The 23,283-nt window shown below is 41.6% G+C and overlaps 1 protein-coding gene across 1 annotated transcript in view; it reads right to left on the minus strand.

Annotated features, from left to right (window-relative positions):
* Positions 1-97: 97 nt before the first annotated feature.
* LOC120540506 (aminopeptidase N-like) overlaps positions 98-23,283 on the minus strand; it is a 94,830-nt gene continuing 71,644 nt past the window's right edge. Inside the window, 5 exon segments of the mRNA XM_039771347.1 lie at positions 98-902; positions 5,236-5,293; positions 9,315-9,479; positions 14,710-14,877; positions 19,898-20,008. Coding sequence (XP_039627281.1) covers positions 738-902; positions 5,236-5,293; positions 9,315-9,479; positions 14,710-14,877; positions 19,898-20,008 — 667 coding nt within the window. The 3' untranslated portion in view covers positions 98-737.

Genomic DNA, 23,283 nt, shown 5'->3' on the forward strand with positions numbered 1-23,283 from the left:
GTACGTGCCTACGTAACATATGAATGAAAGAAGGACAGTGGGTAAAATGAATGACAACGTAACGGCACGGTCCGGAAATGATTATTGTTACGTTGTAGCCGGCGAGTGCTGCGCGTCTCACAGTTGTACCGTGGCTTGCTCACCTGTCAGTTTTTCCAAAAGTGTCTACCACATGTTAGCATTTTATAAAGGACTCTGAGCAGCTACAGAAATATTCATTCATTTACATTGGTAGTCTTTCTGCTAAATCTCTAATTCATAACTAAGTACAGAACTAATACTTGAAGACAGGACAGTTCAAAGCTCTTAATTTAAAAAGGTTGAATGACAACAAGTATCTTTCGTTGTGACTCGGTGGTAGTCATTTATTGAGACACTTTAAAGGCCCGTCAAATGCACGTCATTTTAGGGTGTGTGCAGTGTGTTTGATTTGATTAGGCCTGTGGTCACTTAAAAGATGTCATTCTGCATTGAATGCATTTCTTATCAGAAGGTACTAAATTATTTTTCAAATAAAAATAGGTTTACAAGTAACTAACTTTATAAACGCTATCATGTCAAATAAATAAAAGTCAGTAATGCTTCAAATAAATAGAAAGGGACAGCAATCATTGAGCATTTGATGACTGACAAAAATAAGAAAATATATAAAGTGCTTAGACGTTTCACGTTTGGATGGAAAACTAATGTCTGCCAGCAGCTGTTTTTTTCCGAGGGTCCACAAGTTCTATTTTTGTTCACAATTCAGCGGCGTCGGGTCGCGTCTGTGCCTGAAGCCAGTTTGACACGGCCTCCCTGTTGCTGTTCACCCATTTGATATTCTCCTTGGTACGCTGCACTATCTGCTCCAGTGTTTGTGTCGACTCTAAAGAGCCTTTATTGTCCTGTATGAACTCTTCCAGCTGTTAAAAATAAATAAAAAAAATAGTTAAGTGGTACAGTGGAAAGTAAAACCTACAAATGATGAAAACATTCAGATCAGATATTTCCAGAAAAGGCAAGTGTTGCCCTGTGGGGTTGACCGCTGTCATCTCTGACGTTTCATAGCATATTTTAGATCGGGGTGAACACGTTGGTCCTGGAGGGCCGCAGTGGCTGTGGGTTTTTGTCCAAGCCCAGTTTCTTAATGAGAAGTCAGTTATTGCTGATGAAGCTCTTATTGGTTAAATGTTTCATTTTAGTTGTCTTGTTTGTTAAGATTCCCCACCCTTTATTGCTGCAGACTCCACTTTTAATGCCTCTTAATTCACAAACAGATTCAAATCACATAGAAAGCAGCAGTTCTCTATCAAACTTGTTTCCATTTACACCTGTGTGTATTTCATCCTTCTCTTCATCTTTTCCCACTTTTTTGATCAACCTTCTCCGTACAGCTCAGTTCCTTGCCAATCAAGCCCTTGTCCCTCAGATCTTCTTGGAGTTTATCTATCCACCTCAGATTTGGCCTTCCTTGCCTTGTCTTCCCCTGAGCTTCCATTCCCATAAATCTTTTGCCCACATATTCGTTGTCTCTCCTCATCACATGTCCATACTGCATCAAACTGCTGTCTTGTGCTGTACTGTCTTAGATATCTCTCCCTGTTTTGATGTTTGTATTTTGTAACTCCACACATTTGAACATTCACATTTCTGTCACATCTAATTTCTTCTCCTGCGTTCCCTTTACTGCCCATGTCTCAGCTCCATACATCATTTTCTGGTCTTACAGCTGTTTTAAAAGCTTTACCTTTAACCTTTGCCTTAATTCTTCAGTCACACGATACTCCTGATACCTTCTCCCAACTGTTCCACCCACACTGCAATCTATGAGTTATTTCTGCATCTAGTTTTCCATCTCAGGTTGCCCCCTGATCTTAGATATTTACACTTACCCACTTCTCTCAACAGCTCTCCCTGCAGGTTAACTTCTGAATCCTGGTCATCATTAAACCTCATACTGTATTATTCCTATTTATCTTCAACCCTCTGTCTTCCAAAGTTCTTCTCCATTCTTCCAACTTGCTCTCCACTTCCTCTTTTCTGGTGCTACACATCACAATGTCATCAGCAAAAAAAGGCTACACCAGGGAGATTGGTCTTTAATCCCATAACTCAACACATCCATAACCAGTCCAACAGAAGACCCCTGGTGCAGATCTACCCTAACTGGGATCTTGTCTGTTACCCCAACACTGCTTCTAATCCAAGTCCTCACTCCCTCTTGCATATCCCTGACAATCCTCACATACGTCTCCGGTACTCCTGTCTCTCTCGTGCACCTCCAGTCCTCTTGACGTGGAACTCAATCATACAGTAAGTCTTCTCCAAATCAATAAACACCACGTGCAAACCTTAACATGAACTACCTGGTTGAGCTAATTTCATTTTTATGTTTCTGCTTATCTGCATAGATTATTATCTTCTAAATTATTTAGAAGTAAATTGAAGAGAGAAATGTGAAGGGCCGAAAACTACCAATCTGCTTCAAGCTACAAATTATTTGGATGATATCTCTGGAGTAAAAAACATTATGCACTATAACAATGACCTGACAGAATGAAAACAGTAACAAGCCATGGAATTAAGTGAGGTTAGTTATTGGGGGGACTGGTTTCTAAAAATGCAACTGGGCTTGAACAAAACCTGCAGCCACTGCGGCCCCTCAGGACCAGCGCTGCTCACCCCTGTTCCACATGTACTGTATAATATTTCCATTTGTTTATACTCCCTTTTTTTTTGTTTTGTTTTATAAATAACTTTAACCAGTGCTCATTTGGGTGAGACTTTACTTGGAAATGCACCACAGGGAGCTGCACAATTCAGAGATTGTTTGAATTTATTGTACAATAACCAGAAGTCAAGCAAAATGACACCTTTTATTGGCCAACTAAAAAGATTACAATATGCAAGCTTTGATTACATCTCGCCTGAAGAAGGGGCCTGAGTTGCCTCGCTTGTTGCCTGAAGAAGGGCCTGAGTTGCCTCGAAAGCTTGCATATTGTAATCTTTTTAGTTGGCCAATAAAAGGTGTCACTTTGCTTGACTTCTCACTACATCCATAATGGCTAACACGGTACAACCCCCTAGTACTATTGTACAATAACCATTGTGGAGACTGGCCCAGACACAGACAGGCAGACACGTTCATTTCACGTTTATTTACACTATTTACAAAGTTACCAAGTGCCACACAAACCCCACAAGTCCCCAAAGTCCTGGCCGCAACACCAATGCCTGGCATCAGACTGCCTCCTTCTCTCTTCTCCAGCTCTAGTCCACTCCTCACCCGACTCCAGCCTTGAATGAAGGGAGGTGGCCCCTTTTATAATCACCCAGATGTGCTCCAAGTGTTTCCTGGCAATCTTCCACCGACATGCCTCAGTGTGACGAAAGTGCCAGCTGCATCCCTGGAAGCACACCGGGTTTCCTTGCTCTTCTTCCCCCCAGCACTTCCGCCACACCGAGGTCCAGGGCTCCAAAGGCATAGAGACGCCCCCTGGCAGTGACCACAGGCCCCTACAGGGTGGAGCTTCAAAACTCTGTACCCATGGTCCCCAAAGGTACCAGGGTGGTCGCTCCCACATGGTCTGGGGAAGGCGGAAGCCCTCCTCTGGTCCTCCTGGGCGTCCTGGCCGGGTCGCTACCCCAGCCATCTTTGACACCATATGAAGTAAACATGAGGCGAGGCGATGCTCCTCCATTTTTAATAATGGCATCCTAAATGCAGTGAAAGCAGGGGCTTGGAGGGTTGACATTATCATAGTTAGTAATCCCTCCTCAAGTGGAGCACAACCCAGAAACCCTTCCCGGATAAGAATGCCAGCCGACGCACACACGTCCACACCTGGCACGTTCAGTGCTGACAGGCCTCATGTTTTGACTGTTGGATAAAAGAAGAAGCAGATGCACAGTCCACTGAGAAGGGCAGATCAGCCAAAAACGGCACCATGAGGCGCAGCACAGTTGACCGTGTCACTATACTCTTGACTCTGACTTGTTACGGTATTTATAAATGTGTGGAAACAGTTTGTGACTTAACAGACAATGAAGAGTGAAGCAGAACATTCTGGCAGAAAGCCATTTCATTAGGAGTAATTGAGGAAACTAATTTCCAGAAGTCTTTTTTATATATCATAGTACAGATCAATTACTATAAAGGGCTCCGTGACTGTAGACGGGTGTGTATCCACATTTTATTCCTACACTTACATATTTTGTCCACAAGGTGGAAGCAAATATCTAAAAAAACTGGTCTGTAAAGTTGATTGAATACCAGAGCACCGTTAAAGATGGACACGTCGTCAACACCTCTGCCGACACCGCATAAACCGTAGACGTCAATGCCCAGCATAACATTTTGGCTCTTGAGAAATGGCCATGTAAATCATAAAATGGCCACAAATGTGCAGCTCCATTTAAACGTGTGATGTTTATCATACGAGGTGTGGCAGAAAAGTAATGAGACTGGCAACACTGCAAGCGATCTGGCAACGCTGCGCTGTTGTCCTTGATAGAGCACGTGTATCAGTACCCTCCCATAGCTCAGTGCGAGTTTCAACTCCTTCCGTTAACTACGTGATTTTTGTGAATGCTATTAGCGAAGTTGTGTTTTTGGTTGTGCGTCACAAAAGGGGAATCGTCCACAAAGAATTTGTTCCTCCAGGACAAACTGTCAACCAAGTTTTTTATAAAGACGTCCTTGAAAGGCTCAGAAAAAGGGTCATTCGCGTGAGACCAGACATTGCAGACAAATGGACGCTCCATCATGACAACGCCCCATGTCACACTGCCCTCTCCATAACAGAATTTTTGACCTCAAAAGGCATTCCTGTGGTTCCCCAGCCCCCTTATTCACCCGACCTCAGTCCATGTGACTTTTTCCTAAACTGAAAAATGTCCTCAAAGGACGTCATTTCGGGACTTTAGAAAACATCCAAAAGAGTGTAACGGACATGCTGAAGACCATACCGGTTGAAGACTTCCAGCGCTGCTACCAACAGTGGGAACAACATCTCCATCGGTGTGTAGCTGCCCAAGGGAACTACTTTGAAGGGGATAACATTGATGTGTGAAAAAAATAAAAACTCTGGTAAATGAAAAATCAGTCTCATTACTTTTCTGCCACACCTCGTATATGTGCTGAGAATCCCAGGCCAGGATCCAAATCCTTATATTGATTATTTATTTTTAATGATACTTTGTGATACGGCTCCCTTTGAAAAGGAGTGTTTAAAGCAGGGTAGTAACTGGCATTACCTGTCTGAGTTCCATCCATGAAGAGAATCTGCGAGTCACACTTTCTAGAAGGCCACTGTGTGATCTGTAGAAGTAAAGCAGAAATGAGAAGTAAAGGGTCAGAGAACATCAGGTCAGCCTGTCCAAACACACTCGGCCATAACATGGTCAGGTCAACGGCGCCCATAAGAAATATTCCCACCTTGAAAGTTGTCACATGTTCTTATCATACAACATTGAATCACAGAGGGTTTCATTTGGCTTTTTTGACACTGATGTGTAATACCAGACAGATCTCTGCAAAGTGGTCTAAATTAATAACAAATCTAAAACACTGAATATTTGATGACATAAGTAGTCACAACCTTTAACACGTCACACCTAAGTCAGTGGTGGGGCAGCTAACTGGCGTCAGCAGTCACAGAAGTAGTTCAGTGAAGATCACCTGTCTGGGGTCTCATGCACTTGATGTGGAAGGTCCAGCTCGTGGTGAGTCGGTGTCATGGCCTAACCTACACAATAAAGACACTCCAGGTAACTCCGAAATAAGGTGATTGAAAAGTACAAGTCAGGGAATGAAGAGAAGAAAATATCCCAAATTACGAAATATCCCTTGGAGTCCACTTAAATCAATCATTAAGAAATGAGAAGAGCACGGTAGAGCTGAAAATCTGCCTGGAGCAGGCTGTCCACAAAAACGGAGTTATTATGCAAGAAGAAGTGAGGGTGGCCACCAAGAGAAATATGACAATTCTGAAGGAGTGATTAACTATGGTGACTGAGGTCTGAGAGACTGCAGACAACAACAGGTGCTTCACCAGTTGCTGCTTTGTGGGAGAGACAAAGAGAAAACCACCATTAAAAGAAAAAACACACACATGGTGTCTCGGCTAGAGTTTGGCAGAAGGTACATGAGAGACTCTGAAGTCAGCAGGATGAAGGTTTTATAGTGTGATGAGCTCAAAATGGAACTTTTTGGCTATCGGACTAAATGCCATATTTGAATACTTAATGAGACTCTGACATCAGCGGGAAGAAGGTTCTGTCATCTGATGAGATCAAACTTGAGCTTTTTGGCTATTAGACTAAACACCATGATTGAACGATGCACATTATCAAAAGCGTAGCATCTCCATGGTGAAGCATGCTGTGGGGGGGTGTCACTGCAGCAAGGCTTTTGAGGTTAACATGCAGTCAGAGTCCAGATCTTAATGCGACTGAGAATTTGTGGCTGGGCTTGAAAAGGGCTGTTCACTCACAATGCCCATGCCACCTGGCAGAGCGTGAGCAGTTTTCCAAAGAAGAATGGGAAAAAAGTGAGTGCAGACTCCAGATGTGTAAAGCTGATTGAAAGAGAGAGAGACGTAGAGGCCTGCCCACACAGACTCAAGGCTGTCATGGCTGACAAAGGTGCAGCTATTAAATCATGACTTGAAGGTTGTGCATATGTATCTGATCATTTATTTTGCATTTTATTTCTCTCTATTCTATAAAAAAATCTTGGGACGAGAGAAGACTTTTTCAGAGAGACGAGATGTGACTTTCTCAGAGAGACACTTTCACAAGACAAAGAGCAGATGGCAAAGTAGAACGTCGTAAAGAATTCAAAAACGTTGGTGTGTCACACATACAGAGCAGGTTAGATATAAAGTCTTCAAAAAATAATAGTAAATATTGCATTAGCATAAACAAATGGAAATTATTACTTGTTAAAATAACGGAACAGCGAAAAGAGATTGAATATATTGTTGGGACTTGTAGATCGTCTAATTAGTGTTGCCATCAGGGAAAAGTAGTGTTTCTTCCCAATAAAGAGGCGTATCTGCAAGAATTAAAAGATTTGTTGTTTGGTGAAAGTGAAATCCACATTTGCTGTCACGCTTGGGTCACAGAGTTGCACAGATACATCGGGGATTTTAGAGACAGAAATGTTATTCAAACGCTTCAAACAAACATAAGTCTCTTTCAGGAGCGAATCGAGCTCTGTGTGTAGTTGGAAGGGACATTTCCATCTCTCAATTAAAAGAAGAGAAAATCTTCCTCCTCATAGGGCCGTGCCTTGGAAGCGAGACCCCCAGCAGGAGCAGAGGATGTCTGGGGGAGAACAACAACAACAACAACATTTATTTATATAGCACATTTTCATGTAAATAATGTAGCTCAAAGTGCTTAGAGAGAAGAGAGTCAAGGCAGTGAGACAAAAGGACAGCTGCTGTACAGGCTTTTAAATGTTTGAAGCGCTGTGCGAGATGCAGATCACGCGGCACAGCAGCAGCAGCAGCAAGCCAGCAGCTGATAGAGCAAAGAGGAGGTTAAAAAAAAAACTGTATTTGTTTCCCATTTTATCACCGTTTAAGAAGTCTACGAAAAAAAATGAAAAATCCGTCCCACCTTAAATCACTTAAATCCATTCTCACATCTCCGCCAGCCTCTTTTGACTTCTAAATGTGTCGATAATCCGAAGCAGCAAGCAGCCTTATACCCCCACATCGCCTCAAAATGGCCAAGACGTTCTCCCAGTTCCTGCCTTGATTAAATATCTGGGAGTGAAGTGGAGTTTTAGAGTGGAAATAATTGATCGTTATTTGGAACACACGCATTTCATGTGTAAACACACTTTTAAAACAGAAACGTTTTTCATATTCAAGAAGTAAATGACAAAAATGTAGGCATAAACTAAATAATGTATGAAGCCTAAAGTCCAAATATCAAAGAAACACTTTCAAAAAAGGTACAAATATAACAGAACGAGTGCGCTTTTATTCAAAAATATAACTGCACAAAAAAAAGCCGCGTTAGCATGCAAGATCGACAGGCATTTACTATAACTCCCTCCGTGGTGCAAAGATATAAGCTCCTGGCTGGGAATCAGAAGGTCACGACTTCGATCCCACATGACTCTGTTTTGAGAAGTGAACTGCTCTTATTCTTGCTATTTTAGAGTAAAAACATACATTTGATTTCAATCTGTAACAGTCGGTGTAATTTATGATACTTGTAAAAGTTAGCTTTACAGTTCTGTTATATTTGTACCTTTTGTGAAAGTGTTTCTTTGATATTTGGACTTTAGGCTTCATACATTATATAGTTTATGCCTACATTTTTGTTATTTACTACTAGAATAAGAAAAACGTTTCTGTTTTATCAATGTGTTGACACAGATTACTGTAGAAACAGAGCACACATGAAATGCGTGTGTTCCAAATAACAATCTATTATTTCCACACTAAAAATCCACTTCACTCCCAGATAATCAATCAAGGCATGAGCTTGGAAAACTTTGTGCACGTTCTAAGTCGGTGGGGCGATGGAATAGCCGGCTGCTTGAAGCTTGTCTTTATCGGCACATTTACAGGACAAAGGACGCTGACGGAGAGGTGAGAAGTGTTTTAAGGTGGGACTGATCTACGAGTTTTTGCGTAGGCTCTGGTAATTCTAGTGTTAAGAGGGGGTTTCGGAGGAGCGACCGCATCTCCTTGGGGTGCGTTCAGTCCCCCTCTTCACAACACGAGTGGCAGGGACGTGACGTGGCTGGCACGTAGCCCAGACTAGGTTGGCAAGCGAAGCAAGCAGGGGGCAAAGCCCCCTAGTTTGTAATTAATTTAGACCACTATGCAGAGACCTGTTTTCATGTTGACATTAAAGAGTATTTTTCTGTTGATCTGTGTCAAAAAGTCAAATTCAACGCAATGTGAATCAATGTTGTGTAATAATAAAAATGGGGTGAATGAGGTTTATAGACTCTGTAGTCCATCGGTTTATTTCAGGTTTGATTTAATGAATTTAAAGAGATCTGTCATTATGAAAGGTAACGCTGCTCTGCACTAGCAGTTCTGGGCCACTTCATTTTTCAAATCTGATCTTAGCCTGTTGTGTATAGTAAAAGACCTCCAACACACTTGGTAACGTGCTGTACTCAGCCTCTAGAATTCAAGAGACTGGACAGACATCTGACATCTACATGCAATGACACTGAAAACTTCTCCACTGTCATGAAAGATGCCAGTCAGTGTTCTTCTTCATAATATAAAGGAAGTTTGGTATCTCAGGTTAACAAAGCTTACTGAAAAACATGCAAAATAAAAATGTACTGCCCGCATAAGCTAGAAGAACATGTGCCTTACTTTTTGGAAATCTCTGCCCAGTGGGTTTGCATGAAGTCCCATGCCAGAGACTGGCCCACCACGTTGCTTGCAATAGCAGCCACAGTTGAAACAAAATCGCTTTCCTGGATCATGGACCGGTTCAGGGAGTACTGCAGATATCTGCAAAGTAAAACAAGGCCTCTTATTTAGATTGATATTCTTGGATCTGTGCAGAGAGGAAAAAATATACAAGTGTGGGAAGAATGAGAAAGAGCTTTAACAATACATACTGGGATAATTTAACATTTAGTCTTGATTGTTTCTATGGTTATAGTCACATAAATACATTGACATTTTGTCACATGGGTTTATTAAAATGATCTTCAGCAAGACCTGATGAGAAGAACCAACATCTGGATGCATTAGACAGACCAACCTCATGGCGATTAACAATATTTGTAATCTTCATTATCCATCCATCCATTTTCCAACCCGCTAAATCCGAACACAGGGTCACGGGGGTCTGCTGGAGCCAATCCCAGCCAACACAGGGCACAAGGCAGGAACCAATCCCGGGCAGGGTGCCAACCCACCACAGAATCTTCATTATTGAACCATAATGTTTATATTGAAGTGAAGTTTGGTAACAACATTACAACAGTCCATCAGCAGCACAAATGAGTAGGGATCAAAATTAAAAGTAAAAAGTCAGCTTTAATTATAATCCATCCATCCATTATCCAACCCGCTATATCCTAACTACAGGGTCACGGGGGTCTGCTGGAGCCAATCCCAGCCAACACAGGGCACAAGGCAGGGAACAAACCCTGGGCAGGGCGCCAGCCCACCGCAGGCTTTAATTATCATCATCATTATCATAATCCCTGCAGGCTGGTCCTTGTCTTGTGCCTAGCACTGCCAGTTTCCATTTCTCACCACCTTATTGAACTGGGCAGGTTTTGTAAGTGTCTTGCAATATTATTAACATGGGTCATTTACTGCAAAGAAAATCACAACATGCTCGCCTGTCATATAATTGATAATCTGATGGAACAAGACATGCAAAGTGAGGATACTTTTCATCTAGCCCACGTGCTTTCACAAAATGTGCACAGTTTTTACTTGTGTCATCTGACCAGCAGTATGGCCCTACATTGTGGTAGAATGGGGCATTACAGCCTGTCAAAAGGCACAAAAGCTCACGAGGTGCCCTCTTACCCAGTGAAGTCCAGGTGGACCAATCTCTGGTCAGGTCACCTTTATTAATGTTCTAATTTAATGAGGAAGTCCCAGCAAAGTAAAGGCCACACTTACATCAGTTTTCTATGTGTTATGAATTGCCTCAAATGTCATCTGAAGTAAAGAAAAGGGCCAATTGCATTCTACAGTCATGCATCAGCTCCTCCATCCACTACGGATTAGGGGGCTCCACTGGCAGTGTTTCACAAGACCATTCCAGATCACCATGGAGTGAACACATCAGACCAGGGCTAATATATAAAGACAGTTCTGGTACCTGCACTGTTGCTGAAACTGATCACAAAACACAACACAACGCATGCACCAGTGATGGCACAGTGAGGAACGGGCTCTGAGGAACGTGACCTGTCGACGGCCTTCAGCTCACACCTCTTAAACATCTTCATGATTGTTTTGGCCTATACAGAGACTGTGATGGACCCGCTGGCTGTGTAATTAGGTCCTCTTCATAGATGAGCCATGTTGCAATCTGATCCACACATGCAGGAAGACCGCAGTGTGGAGGAGCAGAAGAGAAAGGTGCGTCTGAGAAACGGAGCCCTGGGGTGAAGCCAGTTACATGGTATGGGTTGGAATTCACCAAACAGACACGACACTGCTCCAATTCATCGAGGGCATGCTGATCAGGGTGTATTATGGGGTGAGATTGTGGAGCAAGTCATCATTCCTTATATTAGACAGTATGACCTGAGAATGTTGAGAATTTTGATCAAGGATCAATGCGCTGCATTATTAGTTTTTGTGCTCTTAGCTATGAAGAGTTTAGGCCTGAAACAACTTAAAAAGGACACCATTTATTTTGTTGAGAGGCCTCTTGCCTGCCTGTCCTTCTCACTTGCTTTGTTTGGAGTTTATGCGAGTCAAGCTGTGAGACGAGGTCATCAGGCTTTCTGAGGAAGCAAGCAGGCAAACTTTGTTTTGAGAAATGAAGGTGCAGAGCTACTTACTGACAGAATACGAAACAAACTTCATGCAAGGCCTTTGACTGTGTGAGTAAAGGGCAAGCTCTCAAGCTAGTGCATAAAACATACAAGCAATTAAATGACATTTGGAAGCATTAGGGCTTATCAATACCATAGGCAATTAAATGAAAGTACAATGTATTATGAAAAAGATACAGTAGCACTTATTAGTAAGCTTAAAGAATCAATTGTTGAAGGCTTGTCTTTTTTCCTTCTTTCAGGTATGTAGCACTGTGTCAAGGTTGTTCGCAGTTTGGCCCTTATCAGTAAAGCTGTGCACTGCCATTCACTGGCACAACTGCCTATTATGTTAGCCTTAGCCTTATAGGATGCTAGTAAAACAAGTAATCATTTATTGAATTATACTTAGGCAGTCCAGTTTTCATACATGGGTCCTTCTGATTTCAACTTAATTGTTAAGAATTGATTAACAACTGAAAGGCCATCAGGATTAGGCCGTAAGAATGAAGGGGAGTAAAATCAGGTGATGCTTATCGCCAGATGGCAAATATGTCCTGCCAGCAAAAATATTGTTATGGGAAGGTTTATTGGGAAGAAGACTGCTATGGGGATGCCTTCAAGGGCAAGAATATTGTTATGAGAATGTCTAGAACAGGGGTGGGCAAAGTCATTCCTGGAGGGCCGCAGTGGCTGCAGGTTTTTGTTCCAACCCAGTTGCTTAATTAAAAAAACAATCCTTGTCAATAATTTAATTTCAGGGCTTGCTAGTGCTTTAACTCTGCTATGTCAGGTCATTCTCATATCCTAGATAATTTTTCCTTTCTAAGGATGTAGCGGTGCCACATAGCTAGTGTTTAAATGTCAGTTCTGAGTGTGTCTCGTTTCATTGTCCCATTGGCTGTGTGTATGTGTATCAGTTAATGCCGTCCCCGTAAAGGAGGACGGATGATGGGAGGAGTTCACAACCACAAATCTGGAAAACACCGGTGTCAAATCAACCAATTACTGCCGTCACCGACTATTTAAGAGGAAGGAAGGAGGAGAGAAGAGAGACACGTTTTTGTGTTCACTACTACAACTTGCTTGCTGACTCATTTTATTGCGCTTGGTTCCAGTTTGTTTTTCATTCATCTGGACTGACTTTCAACCTGCATCTGCTGAGACCCCGGGGTCGATTCATCATCCACCATACGCCGAGGAATCACGGTGAGGTTGCTCCAAACGCCGGGAAATTCAAACACCACAATTGCCGTTAATCAGTCATCCGTATTCAGGACATTTTTCACTTTCGGACTCAAGTTCACGATCATTCTGTTTGCTAGTCATTTTGTTGTTTGCGTGGTGTGTGTTATATGTTACGAGGACAAGGGAGGGGTTTTGTATGTATATTTTTCGGTGTTGTTTTGGGATTGCTGGGTTGGAGGAATATTTATGTGTGCATTTGTTTTGTGGCATGTTTTGTCTCATTTAATACATTTACTCCGTTTAATTTTACATTCTGCCTTTGTGTTATTGCATTTAAACCGTCGATTGTGGGGAAAAGTTTATTTGTGTAGGAGTACGGCTTGACAGGTAAGGTTTCTCAGTAAATTATCCAGGCCACAGGTCTTGGAGGTGTAGCTGCCGGCTGGGTTAAAAGGGGTCGGCCGTTACAAGGATATCATCCAAATGATTTGAAGTCTAAAACAGATAAGTAATTCTCAGTCATTCACTTTTTTCTCTTCATATTCTTTCCAAGTTTGTGCACGATAAACACACGCAGGTGTAAATGGAAACACGCTTAATGGAGAAATGCTGAATTTCTTTTGTCATTTGCATCTGATTGCTAATAAGGGGTGATTAAAAACCAAGACTACAGCTGTTTAAGACTAAAATAAGCAATAAGGGTTCAAAATCTAAACAAGTGAGACAACTCAAATGAAGAAGAAGTGTTACTTGAGCAATAAGGGCTTCTTATGACGCAACTGGGTTGGAACAAAAACCTGCAGCCACTGCGGCCCTTCAGGAATGACTTTGCCCACCCTGGTCTAGAACATCAGGTGATTGTTATGAGTAGAGGTGCTGAGTGGGGATGACATCATGGGGAACACTTTACTGTAGATGTTGGGAAGCTAGTCTGGAATGGGGGCATTTAGAGATAAGAGCTGTAATATATTTGGGGCGCTGTGGACACTCGGGGCTCACTTCGTGAATTGAGACAGGCTTTATGTGCTCTGCAATTGTTTTCTATGCTGTACAATAAAGTCTTAAATTCTGACTGCCTTTTTGAAGAGGTCAATGCAGGGCCACACACTGCTGGTGTGGTCACAGTTGTCTTGAGGATTTCCAGTGCAGATGCAGACCTTAACCACACAGAGGACATTTTGGGATCACCTGGATTTAAACATACGGCCATCAATCTAATTGAATACTAAAAATGTCATTAAAAAGAGTTAAGAATTGTTATGCAATTGCCAATAGGGGGAGGCAGCTTGATGGCCAAGGTCTCCAGGACTCTGAACAAATCCAAATTGTATTATGTGATATCATCTATTGCTGAATTCTGCTCAGTATTTGTAATATTTCTATTGCAGTATTATATTGTATTGAGGATTACTTGTGCTCTGTTCTGTGTATTGTATTGTATTTACCCCCTTTGTTTTGACACCCACTGCATGCCCGTGAAAGGGGTCTCTCTTTAAACTGACTTTCCCAAGGTTTCATTCATTTTTTTTTCTATAAGGGTTTTTTGGGAGTTTTTCCTTGTCTTCTTAGAGACACAAGGCCTGTTAAAGGCCATTGTGGCACTTCTTGTGAGATTTTGGGCTATACAAGAATAAAGTGTATTGTATTTTTATAGTAGTATAAATAATGTACAAGTACAAGGTATTCATTCTGATACTGGGAGGCTCATGGGTCAATATGGAGCTCAACAGTGTGCCATGAGATGCTGCTCTTCTCCATCAAGAACATCATAGATACAGAATTTATTAAATAATCTTTCTTCTGTTTTATGTGCTTGGTTTGCTAAATATATGTGAATAGTTTTTGAATGAGAGGCTCTTCACAGCATCACCTCCCTGACAGTGGCACGTGACATCTTCTGAAATATTGCTTCTGAGTCAGACCCTGCTGAGACTTTGAGCTTGTCACTTTTCTGCACCATGATGGACACTATCAAGTGAGCTCTGTAATTGTAAAAGTCTACATTTGCTTCCGTTAAACATACAAATAGTCGCCTGACTCACCTGCTCAAAATCCAGACATATTTGGAGCAAGACATAGCATATCTCAGCTTGTCTGCTTCGGCCTTCAGATTTGTTTCTTTGAACATCTTCCAAGTGAAGTCCCACTCCCTTACACCTCCAGCAGCAATTGCAGTACAGTAGAAGGTGCTCCGCAAATTTGGGTGGATCCTAGGGAACAAGGGTGACAGCAAGACACAGGGTGTGACAAAGTTCATGAGCAGGATAACAACACACATCATGGTGAGTGGAGTGCCTGCAGATGCTTATTTCTATCTATTCATCACAGAAATTCAGAAAAGATGTACTGCATATTAGTTCTGAGATTTTTAATTCAGTTTTGGACTTCTGTTTAATATCATAATCTGATTTCTTGGTAAATCATTTTGAAAAAGCATGCACAGTGACTAAAACTGTTTCACTGCAAGATACTGAAAAATACAGTACAACAAAGAGTGAGCTTTAAAGGACGTAAAACACAATTGTTTAAATATATTGTAAATGTCTTCAGAGGTCAGAGCTGTAAATGAAAGTTTTTATATTAAAAGACTAGGGGGCTTCGCCCCCTGCTCACTTCGCTTGCCAACCCCTCTGCCTGCGCTATGCGCCAACAACTTTGTGTCTCTGCCGCTCGCGTATGTGGATTTCACTTTCACCAAACAACAAAACTTTTAATTCTCACATATAGGTCTCTTCATTGGAAAGAAATCCTACTTTTCCCTAATGACAACACGAATTAGACGATCAACAAGTCTCTGACTTAAGGTTTAAAGCCATACAATATCAACATACTTCTGTCATATCACCATTTGATCTCTTTTTGCTTTTACCTTTTCATCAATAACCAGGTTTCCATCCAAGGAGTTTTTGCGAAAAAATATTTAGCACTTCAAATTTTAGCTGATGGAAATGCTAATTATCGATAAAATGTTGTACATGTCGACATAATATTTTTCCGTTTAACTTTAGCGCATAAATTCCATATCGATACTTCAGATGTCACAAAAACTACATTGGAAACACTTTTTGTCGGAAAAAAGGGCTTTAACGCAAATAAATGTGTCACGTGATGCATTTTCATCAATCAAAACGAGAATGGCAGAGCGGTTTGCATGGTCTGATGAAGAGACTCGTTATTTCTCGTGATGAGCCAATGCAGTAGCGGATAGGCTGGGTCTCCTGCTACTAAAAGGGGTACCTGAACTCCCTCCACATCAACTGTAGCCTGGGGGTGTCTCTCAGGATGTCTAAATAATACAAAAACCGCAAAGGTAGTTTACTGTGCCAGCCAAAATATTCAATAAACCGTGTGTTTCATTATCTAAACATTTTTTTCTTATTATTAAATGGCAGATGTTTTAGCATATATGAGAAATTCTCTCATTAATATTAACTTTAGTTTTTTTTATTAAACGTCGTTATTTTATATTAATTCAAATTTCAGTTTTAATTAAAAACCTTAAGGGAAGCAGGTTACAGTACTAATTCAGTTGTTATCGCACTGAGAAGGGATGTTGAAAGGTAGGCTCACCTGTACAGATCCGATGCTGCAAACACAACTGCATCATGGGCACTTCCAGGAGTGCCAACGCAAATGTCTCGTTTCACGCACCTGTCATCAACAAGGGCCTGGAGAACAATAGATGGCAACCCTTTGCGATTAATGTAATCGCGGTAGCCTTCTGTCGGGGGAAGAATAGGCACATGCGTGCCATCCAGCGCACCGTAAATCTGTGGCACAAGATGCACCAAGGAATTGCGGTATGCAATTTCATTGGCCTCCGCTACAGTCGGAAGTCTGATATAACGCCGCATTAATTTTTCTTTAATAGCAGTGCACACAGCATATACACATCGATGGACGGTAGTTTTACTAACCCCAAAAGTTTCTCCAACTACTATACTATACTCGGCGCAGGTTGCCAGCTTGTAAAGGGCGATGGCAATCCGCTTTTGGGTTGGAACCGGTGGTTGGTGGCAACCTGTGATGGGCGCAACATCAGGAATGATGAATCCACACAACATCTCAAACGTCGGCCGTGTCATTCTAAAATGTTGCAGCCAGAGATTTTCTGTGAAGTGTCTCTCCACCACCTCCTCCCAGAAGGTCTTATTCCGTCGTCTCTCCCATACCCGTGGGTTTCGTCGCACTGGGGTACTTCGAGCTCTAGGGCTATCGGACAAACAACTGCTTCATTCTAATTCTACAATTCCAATTATTTGTGAAACTGAAATAACAGTAAGCTGGCAAATTTCAAAAAACTGTTTGAATAATCTCTCCATTTCTTTGTTTCTTTGTTTAGTGGAGGGGGTGTAACGTGGAACACAAAAGGTAGATAATTTGCGACATACACAAAATTATGTATGGAAACGGCTTATGGCCAGATTTTTTTTCGCGATACAACAAAACTTATGCGACAGTTCATTTTGGGGGGGATGATGTCAACACGTACACCATTTTATCGATAAAAAGCCAGTTGGTTGGAAACAGGCTGGAGACAGCAAATTTCGCACATTTTTTTTACGTATATTCTGTTTGTCGATAACAAAACGTCGCAAAAAACTGGATGGAAACTTGGCTAATGTCGCATTGATTTTTGATTCCATTTTTGGAATTACATTGTGACAATGCAACGTATAACTGCCTGTGAGTGAATATCGTTTCTTAATCTCTACACAAACTGTTTCTGACAATAGCATTCACACAAATGAGAAATGATTCAGCAGTGTGCGTGGTTGTAAATGTTTTAGATGTCGGCAGGACTTTTCCAAATCTCTTTGCATAAGGTCTTGTCTCGCAGGGCTTGAAATTTTCTCTTGTGGAATTTCACTTTAACCAAACAACAAACCTTTTAATTCTTGCATATACGCCTCTTCATTGGGAAGAAACACTACTTTTCCCTGATGGCAACACGAATTAGACGATCTACAAGTCTCCGACTTAAAGTTTAAATCCCAACAATATATTCAATCTCTTTTCGCTGTTCCGTTATTTCACCGAGTAATAATTTCCATTTGTTTGCACTAATGCGATCTTTACTATCATTTTTTTAAACTTTCGAATTTTCGTACTTCCCTTATCCATTACCTGCTCTTTACGACGTTCTACTTTGTCATCTACTCTTTGTCTCTTTGCACCAGACATGCCCAGGGGTGTTCCAAGGATCAGCACTTTTCTCTCCCTCTATACCACCTCACTGGGCCCCATCGTCCAATCCCTTGGCTTCTCATATCAATGCTATGCTGACGATACACAACTGTACCTGTTGTTCCCACCAGAAGACAACATGGCATTGGCTAAAGTCTCGGTATGTCCTACTGATATTTCAACCTGGATGAAAAAATTCCAGCTACAGCTCAAATGGTCAAAGATGGACCTTTTTGTTATCCCAGGCAGCCAGTCTGTTCATCTGTACAGAATGGCTCATTGTCACTATCACCTGCCCAGTCCATATGCAACCTTGGGCTAGTGATTGATGAGTATCTATCTTTTAGCTGTCTCTCATTCATGCAGATTCACTGTGTTTCAAAATTAGACCTTATCTGAATGTAAGCAGCATCACTTTAGTCTTGTCACGTCCAGATTACTGCAACTCACTACTGGCAGGAAGACTCGCATGGGCCAGCAAGCAACTGCAGATGATTAAAAATGCAGCAGCCTGTCTGGTGTTGAACCAGCTGAGGCGGGCGCAAGTTACTTCTCTCTACAGGTCACTAAATTGGCTCCCTGTAGCAGCACGCATTAAGTTCAAATCCTTGATGCTTGTCTATGGAGTAGTCAATGGGTCAACAGCTGTGTATACGGAGACATTAGTGAGGTTATGTGCTCCATCTCGCCTACTCAGGTCTGCCAGTGGACAGCATCTGGTGATGCCACCTTGGTGTGGCATCAGATCTCAATCCACACTCCTTTCATAAGTAGTTCCTAGATGGTGGAAGGAGCTACACACCTCCATCTGAATGGCTGACTCCCTCAATGTGCTTAAGAAGCGATGAAAAACCGATTGTTCTGTGAATATGCGTATCAGTCAAATTGTTCAGGAATGTTTTCTGCTCAGTGGATATCTGTCATATTGTTAATCAATCACTTTTGTTATGCTAGCTTTATAGCTCTTCACTTAAGGTGTTCAGCTTTTGTATCTTGTCCTGCTACACTTGTTCAAAACAGTCCCTGGTAGGATGTCACTCGATCATGTTGGATAAAAGTGTCCATTGCTAGGAGTTTTGGGGACCAGGAGCACAGAGTTTTAAAAAGGATGCAACCTTTAAACGAAGTCCTGCTTACCTACTCACTTAAATCAAACAAAGCACCGTACATGAAAAAATGGCCCAGCAACTCTTTGTAGTATTTGTAGTTGTTTGTACATACATTTTCATCTATTTCGGGTTTTAGCCATGATCCCTCCATTACTAATATGATTTTCATGTTCTGCCTTGAAATCTAAAAGTTGATTTAGAGAAGCATTTTAGTTTTCTTTACTTACACATCATGTGGCCTCAGTCAGAGTAGTGAAGACATAACGGAAGTTACATTATAAATATGGCGGCAGTCGCACTATGAATCATCCCTTCTTTTGATCGCAGTAACAGTAGTTTGCTTTATTTCCGAGTAGTTTCCAGTGTTCAGATTTTGTGTTCTGGTTACGTCCCTTTTCTGTTGTCTTTCCCTTTGATTCTCATTACTCATTCCTGTTTTGACTCGGACCCTTGCTTGTTTTTAACTACAACTTCAAATTTCTCAATCATTTCCCAGTTGTTTTATTGGTCACGATAATCTTTGGCTAAGCATACATTTTATTTATTTCATGTATGAAGTGAATGCTTTGTACCAACGTAAAAGTGCTTAGGAATGCAAACATTGAAAGACCCAACTTGTTCAAAACTACCTGGCAAAGGAGATGAATCAGATGATTTTGCATAAGTTCACCACATTCGTGTCTCCAGCATCAGAGTGTTTCTATCATTATGGTGAAGTTATGATGTTGTCACCTTCCCTGCACCTCTCACAAGCAGATCTGTCAGTGAAGCAGCCCCTGGCCCACAGTTACCAAGCACCCCTAATGACCACCACTTGTTTCTTTTTAGTGGCAGTCATACAAACACAGCCTGAGACGAGCATCTCAAGCAACCTTCTGGAATTAAACATTCCATACTGTTATTGCAGTCCAAGTGACGTGAAGATCATTCTTACGGGTTGAGGCTGGAGTTGCTCATCCATTGGCTGTAAAGGCTGGTGGCCAAGGTCTGGCATTCTTCATTCTCAGAGTGGCAAGCTATGCTCAAAACATTGACCTCATTGTACCTGAAAAAGAATCCACACGTGAAATGAGAAAAAAGACTTTAAAATACAAGATCTTCAGGTTTATTCATTTTTTTAAAAGGTAAGTGTTTTTGAAAAAATAACACCCTCTCCAAATTTCTTGCGGTGTTAAGGTGCTAAAGACGATGCTTTTATAATCTGTGCTTATCTGTTGGGTCAAAAAAACATGGCATTTATCAAATTATACAGCCTGATAGCATCTGGCAAAGTGCAAACTACAAGTACAGGTACAAAATGGGAATATCTAATAGGGACCTTGCAATAGGAAATTGAAAATCACAAAATAGTACTGGGATTACAGAATATCGAAGTATAAAAAATATTTTGGCATAACAGGGTCTAATGAATTAAAATTTCTTAAAAAACAAATAAAGAAAACATGTCTTCTTTCAAAAGTCTTTGAGGCAAAATGCTGATTAGCAAATTCAGTAAGCTCTTGTGAACTTTGTCCCCCCATTGTTGTATAGCAGCGCTTATCAGAAATGTTTATGGAGCCCTAAGCACAAGCATGCATCTGAGGTGGAAGAACAGAAAGTGAAATTAAGGCTTTTGTGGTTACACGTACAGCACAAAGCAGAGGTCCTCTGTCCACAGCCAGGCTGTTATACTTGTAATGTTGTTAAAGTGAGTTTGGGACTCCACAGGGGGCTGGCCGAGGTGTGTTGTGAATACAGAAACTCTTTTCCATGGCACTGGACTGCAGTAGACCTCCTAGTCTTACTGTTGTAGTTATTGATTTCCAGTAAAGAGTCAGAGACTGAGCTATCTGGAGCAAGACCTCCATGACTCCCCGTCACTGTAACTGGCTAAATGATAAATACAAAGCTCATTACTCAAGTAAATCTTTCTTTATGAGGAAAGATTAAAAGAGCTGAGCCTACACAGTTTAAGCAAAAGAAGATTAAGAGGTGACATGACTGAAGTGTTTAAAATTATGAAGGGAATTAGTCCAGTGGATCGAGACTTGTATTTTAAAATGAGTTCATCAAGAACACAGGGACATGGCTGGAAACTTGTTAAGGGTAAATTTTGCACAAACATTAGTAAGTTTTTCTTTGCACAAAGTAACACAAATCCATGGAATAAGTTACCAAGTAGTGTAGTAGACAGTAGGACTTTAGGGACTTTCAAAACTCAACTTGGTGTTGCTTTAGAAGAATTAAGATGGAACTGTTGGGCTGAATGGCCTGTTCTCGTCTAGATTGTTCTAATGTGCAAAAGTACTACACATGACATGCATTACTGGTAGGTGTGCAAACGGGCAACAGTATCACAACACAGTCTTCAATTTACTGTTCCATTTTTGCCCTTCCATCTTCAACTTTGTAAAGAGTGTGTGGACTATGGCCTGCAATTTATCCCGGCCAATATGCCCAAGCCGCCAGATGGCAATCAATCAATCAATCAACATTTATTTATATAGCACATATTCATACAAAAAAATGTAGCTCAGCGTGCTCTACAAAATGAATAGAAAAATAGAAGACACAATAAAAAATAAACATAAGTCAACATTAATTAACATAGAATAAGTAAGGTCCGATGGCCAGGGTGGACAGAAAAAACAAAAAAAACTCCAAAAGCTGGAGAAAAAAATAAAATCTGTAGGGGTTCCAGACCAAGAGACCGCCCAGTCCCCTCTGGGCAATCTACCTAACATAAGTCAAACAGTCCTCTTTGTATGCCCCGTATTCCAGCAGGGCATCATGGTATTTGGAGTTTTAATGCACAGCCCTGCTGGATAACGTCTGGGCTGCCATGGGACGCTGTAGGGAGGCCCAGAGACTTATATTTTCCATAGAGCCCGGAAGTACGTCACAGTCACGAGGATGGAAGAAATTACGGGCTGAAGAAAAAGAGGAGTTTTCACCTGACCCGGAAGTGCTGGGGACAACGACTATAAAGGACTATGGGAAACCCCAGCGAGTTGAGCTGAGTTGGGAGGAAAGGTGACAAGGTGTCTGGGAGTTGGAGGATTGTGTATTATTGTGATTTATTGAGAACAGTGGAGGTGGAGGTGCTTGTACAAATTTGTTATTATAATAAAGTCAACATCTGGACTTTTATCTGGTGTCTGATCTGAGGGTTCAAGAGGACGACAGCGCCCCCTATCTGTCACAAGTGTTAGAGCCATTGCCTTCAACATTTCCAGTTAATTAAAGCTAAGGACAACAATTACTTTCTTCACTTTTTCAGTTTGTTTCTTTTGAGGCACCCTATTTATGTTATATATAGCAGGGGTGTCCAACTCCGGTTCTGGTGGTCCACAGTGGCTGCAGGTTTTCATTCTAACCATTGTCACACACGAGCACATGGGAGGCAACTAAAGGGTCCGAATGAGAGAAATTCCATGCCAGACCAGGGGGAGGTGGAGTGCACTAACATTTTTTCTCATTTCTCTGCAGACCAGTTACAGGAAATCCCACCTGGCACGGATGACGTCACTTCTGATTCCGGGGGCCTGTCGATGACTTCACTTCCGGTTCCGGCCCTACAGATGACGTCACTTCCTCTGGTCTCCTTTAAAGCCGCCATCTTTGTGCCAACAAGGCAATTCAGATGTGGACTCAAACCTGTACAACTCTGTACTTAAAAATCTGTCCATTATAGCCTGGAATAATATACTGGTGGCTGCCCCAAACCATTTTTTTTGGTGTGGCTTTTGTCATGCTTATGACACCATCTTCTTAATTAGTGAGCCATTTTTGCTGCTGATTAACTTGTTTTGCCTTAGTTTTAATTGACGTGACTCAGGCCTCTTAGCTGTTTCTTTCGCCTTAATGAGCAGCCAAACAATAATGAGACACAAAACAAGTCGCCACATGACCAGCTAACCTGCTCAGGTCACCAAAACATCTTGATGGTGGTCTCAGAAAAAACAGAAAATCAACAGTCTGCTGTGGCAGAATGAGAGCAGCAACAAGTCATGATATTAATAACGGCTTTAATTAACAGCAAGAAATTGGCTTGCCATTAAGAAACTGGTTGGAGTGAAATTGGCTGGTCATCTGTTGACTCGTTTCACTTCTCGTTTCTGTTTGGCTGCCATTTAATGAAGAAACAAATCAATCCTTAAAAACAGGGCTATTAAAATGAACGGAAAAGGAGTTAATTAGCAGTGAAAACTGCTCACTGATTAGAAAAAGGGTTAGAATGAAAACCTGCAGCCACTGCAGCCCACCAGGACCGGAGTCACAAGTCACATAAGTCACAAGTGAGCACTCATAGAGATGAGCATGGGAAAGACGCTATATAAA

This window comes from Polypterus senegalus, chromosome 12, assembly GCF_016835505.1.
Source record: "Polypterus senegalus isolate Bchr_013 chromosome 12, ASM1683550v1, whole genome shotgun sequence".
Taxonomy (NCBI): domain Eukaryota; kingdom Metazoa; phylum Chordata; class Cladistia; order Polypteriformes; family Polypteridae; genus Polypterus; species Polypterus senegalus.